The sequence below is a fragment of the Condylostylus longicornis genome, unplaced genomic scaffold (assembly GCF_029603195.1).
Source record: "Condylostylus longicornis isolate FDR11 unplaced genomic scaffold, ASM2960319v2 ptg000001l, whole genome shotgun sequence".
Lineage (NCBI taxonomy): Eukaryota > Metazoa > Arthropoda > Insecta > Diptera > Dolichopodidae > Condylostylus > Condylostylus longicornis.
The window spans coordinates 5,891,653-5,913,354 of record NW_026577970.1 but is presented as its reverse complement, the minus strand read 5'-3'; the positions used below and the strand labels follow the sequence as shown (position 1 = coordinate 5,913,354).

The 21,702-nt window shown below is 28.8% G+C and overlaps 1 protein-coding gene and 1 long non-coding RNA gene across 2 annotated transcripts; both read right to left on the bottom strand.

The window, feature by feature from the left end:
* Positions 1 to 307: 307 nt before the first annotated feature.
* On the bottom strand, positions 308 to 679 carry LOC129618786 (uncharacterized). Its single transcript, XR_008697834.1, has 3 exons — positions 607 to 679; positions 483 to 536; positions 308 to 416 (listed from the first exon to the last, which is right to left on the bottom strand). It is a non-coding gene; the product is annotated as an uncharacterized LOC129618786 (long non-coding RNA).
* A 5,080-nt stretch (positions 680 to 5,759) lies between these two features.
* On the bottom strand, positions 5,760 to 9,168 carry LOC129607915 (uncharacterized). Its single transcript, XM_055519210.1, has 4 exons — positions 9,058 to 9,168; positions 7,642 to 8,967; positions 7,463 to 7,588; positions 5,760 to 7,370 (listed from the first exon to the last, which is right to left on the bottom strand). The coding sequence occupies exons 1-4, from the start codon at positions 9,107 to 9,109 to the stop codon at positions 5,872 to 5,874; spliced, it is 3,003 nt and encodes a 1,000-aa protein (XP_055375185.1). The 5' UTR covers positions 9,110 to 9,168; the 3' UTR covers positions 5,760 to 5,871.
* Positions 9,169 to 21,702: the final 12,534 nt, after the last annotated feature.

Below are 21,702 nucleotides of genomic sequence, written 5' to 3'. Positions count from 1 at the left end.
ATGGCCTCCCTTGCCTCCTCCTGCAGCAGCAGCAGCTGCACTAGCTGAAGCAGCACCACCTCCACCACCGTGTCCTCCTAAACCTCCTCCATGTCCAAGGCCTCCACCTAGACCTCCGTGTAAACCTCCACCGCCGCCGTGACCTAAACCGCCGCCGTGGCCTATACCACCGCCTAAACCTCCACCATGTGCTATTCCTCCACCATGTGCTAATCCTCCACCTAATCCTCCACCATGTGCTACCCCTCCTCCTCCAACAATACCTCCTCCACCATGGCCAAGGCCACCTCCAATATGGCCACCTCCGTGACCACCTCCAAGACCACCTCCAATATGACCACCTCCAAGGCCACCTCCAATATGGCCACCACCTAAGTGACCACCTCCGCCAAGGCCACCACCTCCATGGCCTCCGCCTATATTAAAAATTTGCAATTTTATTCCATTAGTCAAATCTATCGAATCTACAAGAAATTATTTACCACTAGCTGATGCTGAAGCTGATGCAGATGCAGTTCCACCAACACCACCATAACCTACCAAAATAAAAATTCAATTTCCAATATAATCACATACGATTTCACAAAATATTAATTATTTATTCACCGGCAGATGATACTGCTACTAAACCTAAGATTGTTCCGATAACCAAGAATTTCTTCATTTCACTTAAAAGAACTGTTTGCTACTATATTTTATGTATAACACAGCTAATGCTTTTATAGCAAAATTTTTTGGCAAATTGTTCTCAATTTGTTATTCAATTGAAAAAGTCTATGATAAGAAGTTATTTGTGTATTTCGTCATCAGTCAACTTTTTTTAACTGGTTTTAAAGTACCTAATTACAGCGACAAGATCGTCTAAGAGTCTTATTTGTTTTTATTTATTTTATTTTTGTGTTCCTTTTTTTGTTTTTGACCATTCCGCATATTCATTTTAATTAAGAATTAATCTTGATTAAAAAATTTAGCATTTTGATGACGTGAATATTAAATTATTTAATTCGATTCTAACGTAAAAAAAAAACTTTTTTCATTCTTCGTCTATCCTTTCAAAACTTATTTTAGTATTTTTTGCGCATTTATTAACTAAAAATTGTCCTCTTCCTTAATATAACGGTACAAAGTTACGTAATATATAGAATGGATTTGTTTTATTCTGCTAAAGGTGATTTTTAAGGTCTTTAGTAAAAAATAATTGCTCTTTAATCCGAATGAATTCTACCTAGAAATGCATCTACACGATTTCCGCTAACATTTCAGCTTGTATCAATACTTAAAATAAACAATATATTCTTGTAAAGATATTCATGCCTAGGCTATCTACATATATTTAATTTCGCAGATCTGCTGATTTGTTAAGGCGGTGAAATTATTAAATAACGGTATACAAAGACTTCACATACATCTCTAACCTTATATAAAGCTTTAATAATGTCACAAAAACATATGTATAACCCTCAGCGTACATATTTTCAGCTGATATTTCGTTTATTATAATTTGATCCTTGTTTTGTACATTAGAAATTATTTTGTAGGTTGATTCTTGAGAAAAGTACGATCAAAATTATTAAAAAATTTTGTAATTGTACAATGCAATTGTAAACTGATTGTTTTGAATTCATCTAGTTGTCTCCCATTACCAAAGAAATTTTTTTAACTAGGAATAGCAAGTTGATCGAAAAGGTTAAAATACTCCAAGGTATCTTCCTGCTAAAAGACTTAAGTAGAACATCGAGTTATAATTATGAGCTTGTGTATGCAATGCAATATTGATCATTTGGTGCCCAGACGAAAATTTTAGACGCTAGCTATATCTTCATAAATATCTTAATTGCTATTTATGCTAACAAGATTGATAAATTAACATTAATTATAATTTTTCATGAAAGGTTTTACAGACAAAAACACAATATTTTCTCGCATATAGTTATTCCCCTTTGGTTAACACTTTTTGTTTTTACTTATTTTTTTTTTTTTGCCATTAATCTTTCTTTCATTGAAAGCTTATGTTTAGAGCATTCAAATAATTCAACTTTAATTTTCAACAATATTTTAATAAATTATAAATATTCTTAAGAAATATATGTATGTTTGTATTTGCAATAATATTAATTGATGAAATTTTATGGGAATATGAAATCGAACTGAGATCATTGATGTCGATACCTTGAATGTCGCTCTTAATCAAAAAACGATAAATTGCAGAACCATTTTTAATAGCGCTTCTGATATAAATTTTAGTGTCAGAAAATTTTTAACTTTCAAAACTTACCGTGAAATTTATAATTTTATTAAAAGTGGTAACTTTCTTCTTTCAATAGTATAAACTTAATTTTTGAGCAGGGACACTAATATAGTTTTGCTTATTTCCCAAACAATTTTATGACTTATAATGTTACTAATCTGAGACACCATAAAATAAAGCAATCGTATTCTCTAACACTTCTGAATTGTAAGCATATTCGAACATGATGAAAGAAGAAATAAAGAAATCAAAAAGAAGGAACCCACAAATAAGTTATAGATCTGCATAAATATACATATATATATATATATATACATATATAAGATCGATTATATTATATTCTATAACAATCGATTATGCAAGAATTAATTGGAACTATATATCGATACTTCCCAATATATGGGTGTTTCCCCAACCCTTCTTAAACCTAATAACTAAAAATTTCTATAACACTACACTATATTTTTTACCTTTTTATTGCTTGTAAGCCGCTTGTCTTTAAGTTTTAATTTTTATCAACCGCATTGTATATAATAAGGGAGATTATGTAATGGCATCAAAATTCAGATGTCGAGTTTTCGATGGGAACTTCTATATAGAAGGGAAGCGTAAATAAACTTTACTTAAATCTTTAGTGTACGCGGGTATCTCAAGTTCGGTTGAACCGATTTTCATGAAATTTTATATATGAGTTTATTTCGGCTATGGCACGGATTGATCAAACCTCAGGAACTTGACCTTTTTGCGGGCCGATTTAACTTGATATTTTTGCGATTATAAGGAGAGGATTTTTTGGAAAGATCAGACCTTTTCGGAAACCGAACTGGTGGCCGATTTTATATTTTTTACCACATCTATGAGGTACGGGTTGATGGAATTTCTTGAAATTTGATATTTGAGTTCAGGTTGGCACAAACGAAATTCTGTTAAGAACCACATTTACACTTTTCTAGGTATGTTAACTAAAAGCTTACCAACTCCCTTATAAAAGGAAATGTTGAAAAGGGATTTTCATAATCTTCTGTAACACTTTCACTAAACTAGGCAATACAGATTGCGGTCGGTTATGTGGTGAGCACATCACATTCACATTTTTTTTGTATATATATGTATGTACATATAAATTTATTTCTTATATGCATATATACATATTAGTGTATACATATGTATTTATGAAAATATTAAAAAATAAATTGATAAAAACCGGATTTTAATGATTTCATAACTGATATTTATTAATAAATAATAATATTATATTTTATCATTGACAAAGGTAATGAGAGGAGCACAAACAATATTGTTTAAAAAAATTAAGAAATTAAGTTGAAAAATATGTGTATGTACATACATATACATATATATATAATTTTTTAATAACAAATTAATTATTCAGTGCTTTCATTTTGATTTTTCAACAATAAGTATCAATTTTTTTGTTGTCTAATATTTTAAAACCATTTAACAGTTTTATACTTCGGAATAATATTTATGTATGTCTGTATGTGCATAGACCATTTCGTATACTTAAGAATGAAAGTAAACAAACAAGTTTTTTCATTATTATTAATCTTTATTATTATTAATAAATATTTTGTGTATATACAAAATAGTTTTGATTAATATTTTGTATTTGAAGAAAGTTTTGTATAGAAGAATTTTTTAATTCAACCAAAACAAGACTCTGTTATTAGTACTAAGGATAACTTATTAGTTACTCCTTAGATTGGAGTGTAAAGACTTTTTATGTATTAAGAGCCAGCACCAATTTATGTTTCAAATTGCCATACAAATTAACATTTAAATGCTTTCGATTTCCTTTTTGTTATTTCTTCAACGATCTTCAATTTTTTGTAAAAAAAAATGTTAAGGAAAAAATTACAAAAAAATAAACCCGAAACTGGATATAAATAAAGTTGGGTGAAACCAATGGTTTGTATTGTAGCTTCAACTTTTCCCTTCAACAAGTGAAAGTACTGCTTTTAAATGCAGTATATGTGTATGCCTATCACACTATTAAAATTATTTTCATTCATAAACGAAACTATTTCTAGGTTTGCATATATTTAGGATAAACGATTTATGCACTCTTTGAAATAAAGCAAGAATTTATGTAAAGAGGCGTTAACACAATGCTCGATTTTAAGGGTTAATTGCGTGGGTTTTATTTCATAGAATTTACCGTTAGCTTTTTGCGTTTATAGAAATTTGAAAAAGCATGCGGTTTCGGAAATATAAGGCGTCAAAAATTCAAATTTTACAAATTTCAAGAAGCGATAACTTGCTAATAAAAAGTACTAAAATTTCAGGTTCCTATAACCTGGGATCTAGAAGAAAACCGACATAAAAATTTTGGAAAAAACGGATTTTAGATAACAGTAAATTTGAACGGCCAAGTTTTTTTAAGTTTTACTCTAGTATGCCCCAATAAGACAAGCAAGCCACTGCGTTTCTGCGTTTGCAAAAATTTGAAAAATGCTTATGGTTTCACTGCAATAAATAGTTAAAAATGGCATTTTTAGGGTTTTGGTAGGTATAACTTCTAGAGGGGGGAGATACGTAAAAATTTTCTTCCACAGAAATAAGTTTTTAGTAAAGATTTATGTGCATATAAAATTTCAGCTTTCTATATTCAAGCGTATAGAAGTTATGTAAACATGCCCACGGACGGATGGACGAACAGGGTGAAACTAATACGCACTTTTTTTCAAAAATTTTTTGGAAAAATTCTGAAAACTGAATTAAAAACAGTATAATTGTATAATATACTATTATATACGCAATAATTATTTTAAATTAGTGCTTGCATTCTTCCAGATAGTTGTATGTATTCCAAATATTATTTACGGTCACTTCACTAAGATGGTCAATATACACTCTCTAATCAAATTTTTATTGTGAATATTAGAAATATTTTGTCCTAGCTATATCCAACATTATAATTAACATACTTGGCATAATTTATCATTAAAAATTGTAGTTTTATATAAGAAAAATTTTTAGTAATAAAAATCTTACAATCTTATTTTATACAAGATGAAGATTTTGCAATTGATTTAGACAAGAATGAATAATTTCTTAATGTGTCCTAAAAATTGATTTGAATACAAAATATTCAACTGATAAAATGTAAAAATGTTTGTACCAATAGATGTATGGTAAACAAAATATGAATACATAATATCAAGTCAATATCTACATTTTAATGTAGAAATGATCAAGATACAATAGAACTCCGAAGCAGAGTGATAGACATGGTTTTTTACCGAAAGCAAATTATGGATCAATGAAGTCTATTGGGAAAAAAAGTTTATTTTTTGCAAAACTCATTAAACAAAAGATGTTGACTTTAGTTAAAAGCTATTTTTAGTGAAAAATTTGAAATTTTTGGATACCCTAAACTGCGCGTTGCAATATCAACAAATTAAAGCTACACGCACGTAAGCAAGTTTAATAACCTTCATTTTATGGAGACAATAATTTATTTATTTATCTTAACATTTTGGAGGAAATTTAAAAATTTTTGTTTTTTATTTTTTAACGCATATATTGTTTATAAAAAAATTCTAGCTACTAATACTTTTAGAAATCCTTACTACAAAAAACTTAATTTAATTAAAAATCACTCATTTGCCATAATGACCGCCGTAACCTTTACCCCCTTGCAAGTTGATAATTGGTTCCTTTGACGGTATCGTAATTCCATAACCTGTAATTGGATTGTTTCCATAACCTCCAAATCCTCCGCTTAAGAAAGAAGTTCTAAAGTTATAATTTGGAGCTCCATAATTTCCACTGTAACCTCTTAATGGTACAGAGCCATAACCGGTAAAGCCTACATGTTGATGGTTTAAGCCACCTGAACCACCATAACCACCAAACGCACTTTCTCCATTGAAACCGATTCCCGCATGATTTCTATTTTGCTGAGATCCAACGGTTTTATGAACTCCAATACCCAAAGTATTCTGACTATCAACAGGACCTTTTACATTGGAATGATGACTCCCAATAGCGGTGGAAGCACTATGGATGCCTGAACCTGTTTGAGTGGCCAAACTAGACACATAATCTTCATTTTCAAAAGCATGGCCTGCTTGAACCATCTTGTCTATATTAGTCTGAAAATTGGTTCCTAAATGTGCTTCATTCATTTTTTGAGCCAAAAGGCTGCTATCGACATGCGCACCTGCTGCCAAAGTTCCGGTATTGCTATGAATTTCACCAGCTTCGATTTTATGTTTCCCATCTTCGGCAACATTAAGAGGTAAAAATTGACTTTCAGCGTTTGGGTTAATTAAATGGGCTTCATCCTTTTTAATTTCGCGAGATCCACCATGCTTGGTTACGGTGTGAGTAGAACTTTTATGGATATTCTTATTGATAACTTTTCCATCTTTATGGATTGTTTTGTGGATTGTCTGTTGTTCATGATGGGTAATTTTTTTTTTACCATTTTCGCTAACATGACCAATATTACCCTTATTATCCTCATTAATATTTGCAGCATGTATGTATTTATTGTCGTTTATAATTGATGGTTCCCCGCTTTCATAAGTATGAAGACCAACACCACTCAGTTCAGGATTTGTGTTTTGAATTGCCGCATTATTAACCACGCCTGTTTCTAAACTGCTTATACTATGTATTACTTTGTTACCAGAGCCCTGTTCATGAGATCCTACATGAGATTCAAAACTTTCCTTACTTGGAGTTAGAATTCCACCAGGACCACTTCCTTCTAAACTCATGCCTGAAATTACATGAGCTCCGTTTGCGCCTCCATATAAACTGTAAGAATTTCCATATGTGTCATCTGTTACAATACCATTACTAAAATCTCCAGTGGGTACCCCTGCTCCAAAACCAGTGAAACCAATTTGATAGCTGGGGTGCACCGGGAAAATTCCGAAACCTCCGTTACTTAGGTGCCCATGATGACCTCCTGCGAAATGAAAGTTTTGTCTACCAGGGTGCCTTCCATATAAGTTAGGGTTAGCTTGAAAACCAAAACCACCAGAACCGTAACCGCCAAATGAACCCGCATTTCCATAGGCTACCGATTGTGATGCACTTGAACCGAAATTCGGAAAACCATTTGTATGTGTCGCTTCAATATTTATTCCTAAAAATAATTATTTAAATTAAGTTATTTTAAACAGCATAACTAAATTTAAATGAATTTGAAAAAACATGGCTTATAATTGTTATACAAACCACCATTGGGATTTTTTTGATGTTGAATGGATTCGTCAATTTTGTGAGATGCATGTCCTGCTTCGCTCGAAGAAATGATAGTTCCGCTACTTGAAATATGTGATCCTGTCCCGTGAGCTTTGTGCTCTTAAAAATTTGCCATTAATTAAATGAATTTTAACTTACATATTTGTTTTTACCTGTTACACCGCTACTGGGTTTCAATATTGAACCAATATTATCTTCAACAAAAGTATTAATAGGTTTATCAATGCTGTGACCGCTAATATCCAAGTGAGCAGCATTACCGCCTACATTTAAACTTCCTGTTTCCAAGCTTGCAGTATGATGTTCCTTCTGTTCAGAATTTGAAATTAAATGTTTTTGAGCTGATAGATTTAAATCAGATTCTAAGTTTCCTTCAAGATGTATATTTGATGCTTTGTTCAACATTTCTTTTACGATATTACTAGAATGAAGAGCTGAATTAATGTTTATTTCCTGTGGCAAGGAAACGTGATGTTCTCCAGTAGTTGATATTGTACTTTGCTGAGATTGTTCATTATGTTGAATAATTTTTTCAACCCCTCCAGGTTGAAGATTACATATGTCCCCTAAGCATTTTTTGTCAGATCCGGAAGAATGTAAATGTACTTCAAAAGATCCTTTACCTCCTGATGCTAAAATGTCTTTGACAGCTGATTGTAATTCATGAACTGCTTTATCAATATTTTCTTGATTTACGGCTCCTCCTTTTGTAAAACTAAATTCTGAATTGGTTGTTTTTATACCCCCTATTTTATGAATATTGAGACCGCCATCATCTAAATGAGCGATATTACCGCCCGCATTTAAACTTCCTGTTTCCAAGCTTGCAGTATGATGTTCCTTCTGTTCAGAATTTGAAATGAAATGTTTTTGAGCAGATAAATTTAAATCAGATTCTAAATTTTCTTGATGATGTATATTTGATGCTTTGTTTAACATTTCTTGTACGATATTACTAGAATGAAGAGCTGTATTAATATTCACTTCTTGTGGCAAGGAAACGTGATGTTCTTCGGTAGCCGATATGGTACCTTGCCCAGATTGTTCATTATGTTGAATAATTTTTTCAACTCCTCCAGGTTGAAGATTACATATGTCCCCTAAGCACTTTTTGTCAGATCCGGAAGAATGTAAATGCACTTCAAAAGATCCTTTACCCCCTGATGCTAAAATATCTTGGACGGCTGATTGCAATTCATGAACTGCTTTATCAATATTTTCTTGGTTTACATCTCCTCCTTTTGTTAAACTAAATTCAGAACTACTTGTTGTTATACCACCTATTTTGACATTTTGTTGATTTTCATGATGTACTTGTTGCTGATGATGCTCACCACTTTCATTTATGTTTAAATCACCTCCACCTTTTATTGCAGCATCTAATGTTAAGATACCGGGTTTTTCTATTTTATCAACATCAACAGTAGATAAACCCGCCGTAACTGTCCCATGACCATATCCTTTCACATGGTTTAATCCTATAATATTATTGTTTTAAATAGTTCTTGTTATATAAAGATTTACATCAATTTCAAAAAAGTTTGCAATTAAGGAGATTTAGTTTTTACCAAATATAGCCACAAAAGTAATCCCAACTATAATATTCTTATATGTTTTCATTGCAAAGATTTATCTTAAACTGACTGATTTTTTCTTTATCCATCTAATTTTAAGTGCTTATTATCGAACACTCACTCATCAATAACAATCTCATCTGAAATCGTTAATTGTAATATTTTTCTCATAAATAACATTAATACTTTCCCGAAATCGCAAAATAATCATTAGTTTTGAATATGATTTTATAATTAACATTAAAAAAGTAAAAAATTACAAGACGTCTATATAGAGATATGAATAACTAAGCAGTAGATATATAAGATTTCTGGAAAAATATTTCAGAGAATTGATTTAAACTTTTTATAGTATGAATTTAAATAAATTGAATCATAGTAAGCAAAAATTCTACACAAAGCTTGATATATACATACATACATATTTCTAATATTTAAATCCAATTATTAATTAAGTACACCTAATTCTATTTTTGCACTTAAAATAGCAATAAATAACTAATGAATATTAGTTTAGTTATTATTATTTGTGACTTGAAACTATATAATTCAAGTAATAATTCAAATAATTCAAATAATAAAAACAAAAGATAATTTGGCTATGTTGTTTTACAATCTGCCTGTTCGTCTGTTATTAAAATGCCAATTTGAAACGAAAAGAGCTAACGAATTGAAATTCTGCACGGATGCTTGTTTTTATTGTACACCACCACATCTTGCAAGTATATAGGAACGATCGATACTGACAGGTATCTCAAATGTGTTATCCATTGAGAAGATCTCGGAAATCTTTACAGTTTTGTTCGAATTTTCAAAATCGGTCTGATTTTACCCTATTTAAAAACATCATCTAATAACACTTTCGCAATAGGTCTTAAACTTTTAATCATTCATTTCTTTTAGAATAGGCATTTTACTAAAAACTTTATAATATAAAAATTCGTACAAAAATGGAATGTGGTGTAGTGGTGTAGTATATCTTTTTTATTTGCATCTGCATCTTTCATATTTGACCGGAACTTTTTTAAATAAATAACACGAACTTGATATTTTATTTTATTGTGTAATGTACTGCAAAATGTCTGATCATATTTAATATAAGAAAAAATGAATAAATAGGGTGGGTTATTCCAGAATATGAATTCGTCAGTCATAACAAAACAAAAAAAAACGTCATTTGAATAACTTTTTCATTTCATATTAAATAACCGAATATTTATTAATACACCAATGCTGCCTATACTATATAATTAAATTATTCATTCAAGAGCATAGCATTTAGTTAATTAAAATTTAAAGTTATTAAGAATTTCAAACAAACTATTAAGCAATCGGAAATATTGCAAAATTTTTAATTTAAACCACTTATAATTTATTGAAGATGTTTAATGAACTTTTGTATGCAATATGAACATGTTTTACGAACTCCATGTTTTTCGAAAATATAATTTTTGCTCTTTTAGTTGCAATGGTATTTTACAAACTGGTTTCGTCTCGTTCGCTTAGGTTTTGTTTGTGGTGTACATTTCTCGTTCTACAAATTTTAACTACACCAGAGCCTGCGTTATATCATAAGTTAATAGTTTTAGCATCAGACGACTTTATATTGCACATATACATATTATATATATATATACCACACAGACAGATTATTCCAGGCAATTCGTAAATCGCTATAATTCATTACTTACTACATAATCCTCTAGGTACAACCTTATTAGAAGAGGATAAGACTTACGAGTATTTTATGATATAATCATAGATTAATACCGCATTGTTTTCTCCAATTTTTCACTCAATTATCGAACTTTATTTTCTAAATTCCTTCCATGGAAGCTACTAGCATATTGTAATTGCTGGGATTATCGACATAACTCTCGCTCAAGTTGTTGTCCTGAAAAATTGAAACTACTGGAAAAATTTTAAATTGGATTTTTAATAGAAGGTACCTAAAAATGGCATTGTTTAATTTTAACCGAACATTTTCATATATAAATTAAACATTCAAATTTTTGAATTATTTTAGAATACAATTCGCATTTTGGTTCTGAAACTATACGAAAATTCTAGATGCTGCCAGCTACAAGCATCATAAGAATCTTAAGTAAAACTACGAAGCAAAAAATTTACTTTTGAAAGTTTTTCTCATGAAATTCATGAACTTCAAAAAAATTGTAATATAAAAGACACATTTTCAAGGTCTATAAAAAGTCAATTTCTAAAAATAATTTCAATAAAGGTAAAAAAAAAAGAAATGATTAATTAAAAAACCAAAAAAAAAAAATGAATCAAAAATCGTTCATATAAAAAATGTGATTCAATTTATCAAAAATTAATAATTGGTAGTGATTGGTGTTTAATTTTTAATTTCTCGTGTAAATTTATATTTATAAAATCCAATTTGTAAACATTTTTCAGAATTTCAATCAAAAGAAAAATAAATTTATTCAATAAAAGATGAAAAAAAAAAATTTATAAAATCCCCAAAAATTCTAGTTAGCCGTGCGAAATTCCCTCGAATTTTACGCAAATTTACAATACAATAATTTTTTTCTTTTATGGAATTAATAAGATGCAAACATACATACATATATTAAAGACGCCAAAGTACACTTTTGCCTAAAATATATATACATACATATATACGATACATTTTTATCCATATTATTATTATATAAAGTGAATGTACACTTGTATGTCTAGTCATTTAAAAAATTAATTCACACTTAAATCACTTAGTCATCTTTTAAATGTTGATATTTGAAGAATCAAGGAGCCACTAATTTAAATCATTTGAAAAACTAAACAAACAATACCGAAATTTCGAAACAAGTTTGTAGACCATAAACTAAAAATTTAAATATTCATCTTCATTTTTTTTTCTTTATATAAAAATAACTATATTTTTTTTTAATTTAATTAATAAGTTGGAAGTAAAACAAATTAAAATATTCATAAACAAAAAATATTGTTATCGGTATATTTTAAAGTTAATTGTCATTAATAACTACTCACGTTTTTCAAGCTTTTGAAAGAAAAAAAAATAGATTTCAAATTTACTTAAACCTGTTTGAATATTTACAAAAGTTTTACATCTGATTACAACACAGAAGAACATTTTCTAAAACCTCTGAATTATATCAATCCGAATGACAGTAACAAGCTAACTAGTTCCTTAGAAATGACTAGGAAATCCAAATCCGAATTTCGGAATTCCGAAATTCATTCGTTTTTAAGCACTTTTACAAAAAAAAATTAAAAAAAATACTAATTAGTTTCGCTCTATCCGGCCGTAATTCTGTCACCTGTCAACTGTCACCTGTCTGTCACCTGTCTGTCACCTGTCAATTATCATCTGTCATTTCTCACCTGTCAACTGTCAGCTCTCACCTGGTACTTGCCAAAATTCAACTGCCAACTTTCACCTGTTATTTGCCACCTGTCAACTCTTAAGTTTCAAATGTCAACTGTTAGCTATCTAATTTCTTTTCATAAATTGAACTATAAATTATTCTTTATTTGTGAATATACATATGTATGTATATATATATATGTGATTAGAATAAATTCGTAAATTAAATTTTGAATACACAATTATGATTGGTGAGAGGTCACAGGTGATAGATGACAATGTACAGGTGACAGATGACATATGACTTTTCCAAAAAAAATTTGAAAAAATTAATGAACATGTTTACAAAACTTCGACACCCTTCAATAAAGCTGAAATTTCGTAAGTACATAGATCTTTACTACGCACTTCCGTAGAAGAAAAGTTTACCTGTGTTCCCCCCTCTTAAAGAAATAACCTTCCAAATTCCTAAGAATTTCATTTTTCAAATATTTATTGCAACCACAAGCATTTTCCAAATTTTCAGAAGAGTAGTGGCTGGTATCTTGTACCGCGGTACACTGTACTTGAACTTTACAAAAACGAAATAGCTGCTAAAATTTACCGTTATCGGAATGCGTTGTTCCCAAATTTTTGATATCGTATTTGTTCTAGACCTCAGGTTGTAGTGGTCTAAAATTTTAACACCTTTTAGACATTAATAAACAGTTCATCACGTTAGAAATTTTTTTTCAATTCAACCGCCTGTCAAGTTATAGTCTCTCGAAATTTGTAAAATTTGAATTTTTGGAAACTACGTGATATTTCAAATTTTTATAAATGCAGAAAGCTAATGGCAAATTAAATACCATCAAAAAATATAGTTATTCTTCTTAACTCTCATAGTTAACCTTTAAATTCGAGCATTGTGTAAACATCTTTTTATTTTTTTTTTCTGTTTTCTTTTAAAGGAATGCATACTTTGCACATCCTACATGCATGCAATCTCTGAAACATATTCGTATACGAATGAAAATAATTTTAATAATGTAGTACATAGCTACTTCGTTTTTAAAAACACTATTTTCACTTGAACAGACGACGTTTCCCAACGTCATTTCCCAACGTCGTCTGTTCTGTACTTACATATATATAAAGAAATTCCTCTTATTTATTTCCATTACTATATCCTAGTAAAACCTCTACTTTTATTACAATATTGTTTTCGCACAATTTTAGTCTAACATTTTAAAACGAATAAGATAGTAATTGAAAATTACATTGGTGTTATTAGCGGTTGAAAACTTTAATAACTATTATACTAACGAGACTTAGAAGTAATTGTAAAGCAAACTATTTAAAATTAAATATTGAAATTAAAAAAAACTATTTGTTTCACATTTATGTAGATTTCATAAATTTTAATAACAATTAAAAGCATAAAAATTCATTTCAGAAGGCTAGAAAGGCTATAAAATTCAAAATCAAAAACAAGGCTATAAAATTAAAATTTATGCAAGTGAAAAACGTCATTGTATGCATTTTTTACTATTTACGTATGTATGTACGTTAATATTTATAAACTTGTCACGGTGTCTGTGATTGGTTCTTTATTTTATTTCATATACATATTGTGTTTATACGATTGTTCACACACTATATTTTCGCAAACTTGAGGCGTTCATGAAGATCTTAAAACAAAATTTATTCGATTTAATTGGTGTAACATCAAGTGGCCCTCTTAATACTGGTGCTAGTCATGGTGAAACAAAAATAAGTTATAAAAAAATCATGTTAAATAGCGCGTTATATTATTTTTGAGTCTGTGAAGCAAAGATAAGTTGATAAAAATGACGATAATAGCAGGCTAGTCACCAGACTAGTTAACTAAATGACCTACAAAATTGAAGTATGGCTCTAAATAAGGAAAAAATGATTAATGTGTAAGATATAGAAATGATTTCATGGAATTTTGAAAGAAGTAAATTTGCTGAGAAAAACCTTGGATTCCACAGAAGTATTATGAGTACTTAATGCTATAACAATCACATGAAACTGAAATATCGTCTAATGGATTTTGCACTTTATTTGAAGGTTCTTTTTCGGAGTTGTGCTTATTGAGCGTCAAATTAAAATTTATTGAAATTAATAGAATTTTACAACCATTATAAACTTAGTTTGAAAGAGGTCCATAGGACGTTTGTTAGGAATGAGTTAAGCAAATTTGGAAAACAAAACATTAATTTTGGAACTAAACAAATAATTCGGATTCGATATTGGTAAAAATTTGGGCAACACAATTATGACAGTTCTTCCAAAATCTTCAGGAGTTGTAATGTGCCATCTGTTTCAGAAAATATAAATATGTGATATTAGAAATATAATATTGTAAATCGACTGTTTTAGATCAACATTTCCAACATTCATTTCTGGATTAAATTATACTGGCTTTACTCACACATAATTGTGAGAGCCTATATATTATAAAACAAACCACTCATTACACCACTACTATAGAGAAAGATTTAAATAAAATAATTAATTTGGTACTAAAGTTACAATTATCTGAATTACTAGATTTTTATAACTTGATAAAAATTATTCAAAAATATCAGTAATTCAGACCACATTTCAAATAACTAATAATTAAGACTTAAAAATAAATAAAATGTTTGCCAAATTATATAGATTTACCACCAGTAATTTGAGACGTGTGCGAAATTTTATTTTGGAAATATTTCCATATAAAAGATCTTATATTGCGTGGAATTGTTAGCATTACACCGATAAGTAATAGAATCAAAATGGCAAAATTAAATTTGACTTTATTTGTTTTACTATTCGTCATTGGACTTTCATTGGTAAGATATTAAACTACTAGAAATGGATTAATTATTGCCAAAAGTTATACAACGACGGAATACTGTATGAGTTTTCGCTATGCGATGGCATTCAGAATAATAGACACAAATAATAGTTTTAAAATAATTTGTTATAATATCGGAAGATAGCCTTATGCCTTAACGTTTTGGAAATATTTCAACTTATAAAAAATTTCTTTAATAATCAGATCCGGTAAATTATGTTATTTCAGTCTAAAGCTGATGATGATAGAAATGAGCAGATTGCAGAACATCTAAATATTGACTCAAAACCTTTAAATGGACTCTTTAGAATGCAAGGGGCAGGACTTGTAAAAGATAAAGGTAACTATACAAATTTAATCATAATGATATTGTGCTAATATTTCAAAATTTCCTACTCTATTAGAATCTGCACAATGTCATTGGCGTCATAGGACAACAGCAGCACCTACCGCAGCACCTACCGCAGCACCAGCTCCTGCAACAACTGCTGCTGGATAAATTTTCTTTTACATTCCCGTGTTATCCTAATTTAATGTTTTGGGGAATGATTATATTATACACAATTTTGTTTCGATGAGTGAGACTAATAAAAAATTTTATTTTAATGCAATAGAATTTTTTATTTTTTTCTTTATTTAGCCATTTTTTAGCTTTTTGATGAAAATTAAATAATAATTGCACAGTTTCGTTTTATGCTTTATTTCAGTTTTAAGTTTAATGAAATAAGTCTCTTTTTACCATAGAATTTGTCATAACATCTCATATCTAGTAGCAATAAATTAATAGTTTTCAAAAAAATTATACAAACATACAAATTGAACTCTATAGCTAATGAATTTAGGAAAATAGAGTATACTTTTGTTGTAATTCTCAATAAATTTAACTACCACATCAAGGTTAGTCAAATAAATCCCAACTACAAAACACCGACTCATTTGCAATTATCATTGAAATATACAATTGAATGTACATAATGTGTATACAAACTAGACGTCATTTCCATAAACTATTTTTAATTAGACTTTTTAACAAGTTTATATTAATTTTCCGCACATTTCCAATAAAATTAGAAGAACGTGCTTATTAATTTCACTTTGCCTGTTCACCAGTTCGTTCGTCTGTTTACAAAACTTCCATATCCTTTGAAATAGATAAGTCAAATTTTGTATAAAAATTCACCATACTGAGGAACCTGTTTCTCTAATAAAAAATTATTACATACTTCATCCTTCTAGAAGCATTCAATTTTAAAGAAAAAATTGCGAAATTATTTTTTAAGAAAAATTGAAGCAAAATTCAATTCCCCTACCCTTTTAATGTATCGCCGCAGTTATATTCAGATTTTCGTCTGCATTTGTCCAAAAACACAATTTTTCCCGAAATACTTTACATATAAAAGCAAAAAACTAACGGCAAATTTCTTCTCATAAAAAACGGTAACTATTTTGCTTAACACTCTTTATTAATAATTCAGATTCGGCCATCATATTAAAACTTCTCTTAAAATAATGACGTTCCCTTTATTTAAGGCGAATGTGCTATTTTATAAAACCCATTTCTTTGTTCCGATTTTATTAATAAGAGAACAGCATAAGCAAATTGTGATGTGTTTTGTTAATGGCACTGCTACCAATTTTACACAAAAAAGTAATTGGTTTTATGTTAAAACGTTTTTGTGAAAACATGTATAAACTTGTTAACATGATTTTTGAACTAGCATGTTAAATGTACTTAAATTACTTTTAAAAAAAAAATAAATCACTATATAGTTCCTATTTAAGACCAAAATTTTAACTTGAACACCAGTTTTCGATTTGCCTTAAAACTTGTTTAATAAAACAAATATTTCAAATTCAAAACCAACCATAATGGCGGCGAAATTAGCATTTTTAATATTTGTAATTGTCACTCTAACAGCTACCTGTTTTAGTCAAAACTTTCCTAGTAGTGAAGAAAAACATTTTGATGATGATAATGACAAATTAGGCAAACATATTTTTAAAAGATCAATTGAATCATTAGATGAAAATAAAAATGATAAAGAGAAAACATTGGATAATGATGAAGATCATATTGCAAAGGGTAAAGGAAGTATTATGAAACGATCTGTTCCCGAAATATTTGATCTTTTTGAATTTGATAAAAATGGAAAAGATGATAAAGAAATTGAAAAAAGATCTGTTGATTTATCTCTAGATGATGCTAAAAATGATAAAGATAAAACTTTAGCTGATGATGAAGGACCTGCTGGAAAAGATAAAGGGAATTATTTTAAAAGATCAATTTCAGATATCTTAAATCTTTTTGATAATGATAAAAATGGAAAAGATGATAAAAATTTAGTTAAAAGAGCAGCACCCGGTGGACGACATCCAACTGGAAAACCACCAGGTAAGAGCTGATAATACCGCTAACTTTTATTTTAAATTTTAAACACTTTTTAAAGGAAAAGACGATGACGACGATGACAATTAAATTAAACAATATCAAATCAGTATCAGTGTATAGTTTTATTAATTTGTATGTGCAGAACTTATTCACAATTTATAAGAATATTTTTGTTTAATTATAAAGTGTGTATAAATGAAATTGTATTAAAAAATTAAAATAAAATAATTATGAAAAATACATAAACCCTTGATCTTTTAACAATTAACACAATGCACCCGCAGAATCTTCAACATAATTTAACATTCATTCCCTATTATCATTTCCAATCTCAATAATCAAGATCGATTTTACCTGTTGCTAATTACTAAGCTTTTGTAAATCGTATTACTAATGTTACCCAATACAGACAACACTTATTGTAGGAACTACATATGTTAGCAAAAAAGCAAATCAATTCAAAATATTCTTCATATGGCCTCAGAAAAAAATTCCGCCCTCAAATGGAACATTTTTCGATTTTTACTTCGGAATATTTTGTTAAGAATGATTTGTTTATAAGTAAAGCGATAGAACAAATTTCAAATTAATTGAAAAATAAAAATAATACAGCAATTAACAGCAATTTAGAGAAAAATGGAATTGTAATAATTTTCGAGATACCAACACAAGTTAATAGAGATGTGCCAGAATTATACTTTGAACTGTAAAGCGCCAATGAACTCAAGAAATTCCAATATTTTTTACAAATATAATTTTAACAATTTCAACAATCATTAAGCCTACAACGGCTTAGAATTTCAGTTATTGCTTTACACAAATGGATCACAATGCATTATTAAGATGAATATGAGGTTATCCAGTATATTTATATGTAATCCGATAGTGTAGACATTTTTAACATTTTTCCTTTTAGATGCAAATCTAGAATTTGAATAAAAGGATAACTCAACATAATTGTTATTTTCAATTTTTATTTTTATAGCAGATGCCTCAAAAAAACATGCTGTTATTTTCAAGATTTACCAAAAAATTTATGACATTTTACATACTAACTTTATCCGATGCACTAATCAACTAATGCCATACACATTTCCAATCAAAAACTTTCGGCTGTAATATTCGGTGTCTCAGAACTTTCAGAACAGATCATTTCTTCTATTTCTTTTGAATTAATTACTGGTTTCGTTGAATTTTCATTACATTTTGTTGAGAATTTGACATTTGATTCTGCTCTTCGGAATCTCTCCTTTCCATTATTATTGCTTTGGTTAATTACTTGAATCCAATTTTCCGAAATCGATTTTTTTAAAATATTTTTCGCCTTACTCTTCGTATTTTCATTTTCTACTAACACTCTCATTAATTTTTCTATCTGCTTATTATTAAATGTTAAAATTTTCTCATTATTTGGAGTTTGTAAATAGCCAAATACTCGTATGACGTTAAATTTAAAAATAATTAGAAAACAAAAAATATTGAAGGGCACCTTTAGCATTTTATTACACTAAACTGAATCTATATGGATACTTTATTTTTTGTGAAATAATTTTGTGACACTGATTTTATCTAAACAATTATGTTTGTTTAAATACGTTGAACTATAATTAGTGACTTAATTTGGAAAGAACACATACAATTAGTTCGGCAGCTTATAATACTATGTATGGTAAACGAGTGACTGTGTAAGTGAAGCATCGTAAGTTTTGTTTTTTTCAAATTTTAAGTTCCATTACAAAACATTTTTCATATTTGCATTCATATTTTACAAAACATTTACTTTTAACTTGAAAAGAGTAGCAAGAGCACAAGTTCGGTCTAAGTTATAAGATTTCACGCCTCTAGATTATTTTCTTTGAAAGTACATGAAGCTTCCTACTAATACCTAAAATCCAGCATCAATTTCAATTTAGGAAAAAATATTAAATTTTTCATTGTTAGTTTCCGTCTAAAACTTTCGAAAAAGTAACTTCATTAATATTAGAAACATTGACTGGATTATTCGAGTGTATAATTGTAATTTACATGAATGTACAAAAAATTTATATAAATCTATTTAAAGAACACATAAATGGCATAGCAATGACTGATCTTTCGATTTTCTTAGCCTCATCAAGGCATATTAAAAATCAGCAATAAAACATTTTAAAAAATTATTATAACCAAAAAATGTGCTTTTTCCAAATTATTTTGTAAAACTGAAAATTTTTTACCAATTTTTCCAAATGTTTGGCTTCTCACGCAAAATTCAATTTTTGGATGTACGTGACTTTAATTATGCAATGATAGTTTTCTATATTATTACAAACACAAATGTATCATTGTGTGTATCTGAAAGTAAATTTTTGGTGATTATGGAAATTATTGAAAATTACAGAAAATTTAATAAATGAACCTACCAAATATTTTAAAATTTACAGCAGCCGGAAATCAATAAGAGCATTAAAATTATTAAAATAATAATAAATAAAGTTGGGTCAAACCAATGGTTTGTAATTTAGCATTTTTCCCTTCAGCAAGTGAAAACACTATAAAAAATTGTTTTCATTCATATACGAAACTATTTCAAGCATATATTTAGGATGAGCGATTTATGCATTCTTTGAAATAAAGCAAAATTAAATTTATAGAGGTGTTAACACAATGCCTGAATTTAAGTGTTAATTGTGTGAGTTAAGAAAAACAATTATATTTTTAGTGCCATGAAACTTACCGTTACGTTTCTGCGTTTATAGAAGTAGAATAGAAAAAAGCTACGATTTGCGAAATATGAGGTGCCAAAAATTTTAACATTTAATAATTCTGCAAATTTCGAGAAGCGATAACATGAGAGTTTATGGAGATGGAAAAAAATTTTCTTCCAACGAAATAAACTATTTATTAGTGTCTAAAACTATTTATTAGTTTCACTGTAATAAATAGCTAAAAAATGGCATTTGTAGTGTTTTAGGGGCTTAGATAGGTTGATAGGTGTAGGGGCTTAGGGGCTGAAGATAGGTAAAAATTTTCTTCTACGGAAGCCATTTTCTAGTAAAGAATTATGTACGGATAAAATTTCAGCTTTCTATCTTCAAGGGCGTAAAAGTTTTGTAAACATGAACGGACGAACAGAGTGAATTTAATAAGCGATTTTTCGGAAAAGAGGTAAAAAATTAACCGAAGCAATTATTTATTAAAAAAAGAAAATTTTACTTTAAATTTAAAAATAACACTTTACACCTTATACTTTGAATCATACGCTGTTGCATGGGTATGTGCTTCAGAAGAAAAGGACCCTAATAAAATCTTGATCTTTAAATTAAAATTTTTTTTTAATATTTTTACTCTGACACACCTACTCTTAATTTAATCTTATAATACGCATACATACATATTTAATAAATTTAAATTTAAACTTGAATCAAAATCCTATTAAATTCAAGATTGTTAGTATAGATAAATCCAATCCTATGTTATTATTTATAGATTATTAAATTTTGTTGATTATTTCGATTAAATTTTAATTCTAATTAAATTGACTATCATTTATCAATAATTTGTACAATTACAACCAGTGAACTATAGGTATAATCGTAGAACCTATAATTTTAATAACATGACATAGGATTTCATTAGCAACATAATTATAGGATCCGAAATATTAACTATCAAAATATTAATTTAGACTAATTCAAATGAAATTCATATATAAAGAACATGTTCGCACTAAAATTTATCAAAGAATAGTTTAAAAACTTTACAAAGTTCATTAAAAATAATCGGACAAATAAACAAATAATAATGACTAAATTGAGTTTATGTGTATTCATCATTGCTATGATGGTTTTCGTACTGGTAAGCGAACTTAGATAAAATATACTTTACGTTAATGACTTCCTTAGATATAGTGTAAAATTGGTCTGTAGTAAAGATTCAATTATTAGCATCTTTTATAGCACATAATCTACTCAGCTCATCACATGGTCAAAGTGAGCCCAAATAGAAAGCTTCATCAAATTAGGTTAATGCGAAATCGAGATACATATGAAATTACGGCTTGATTTGCTCCCTTCA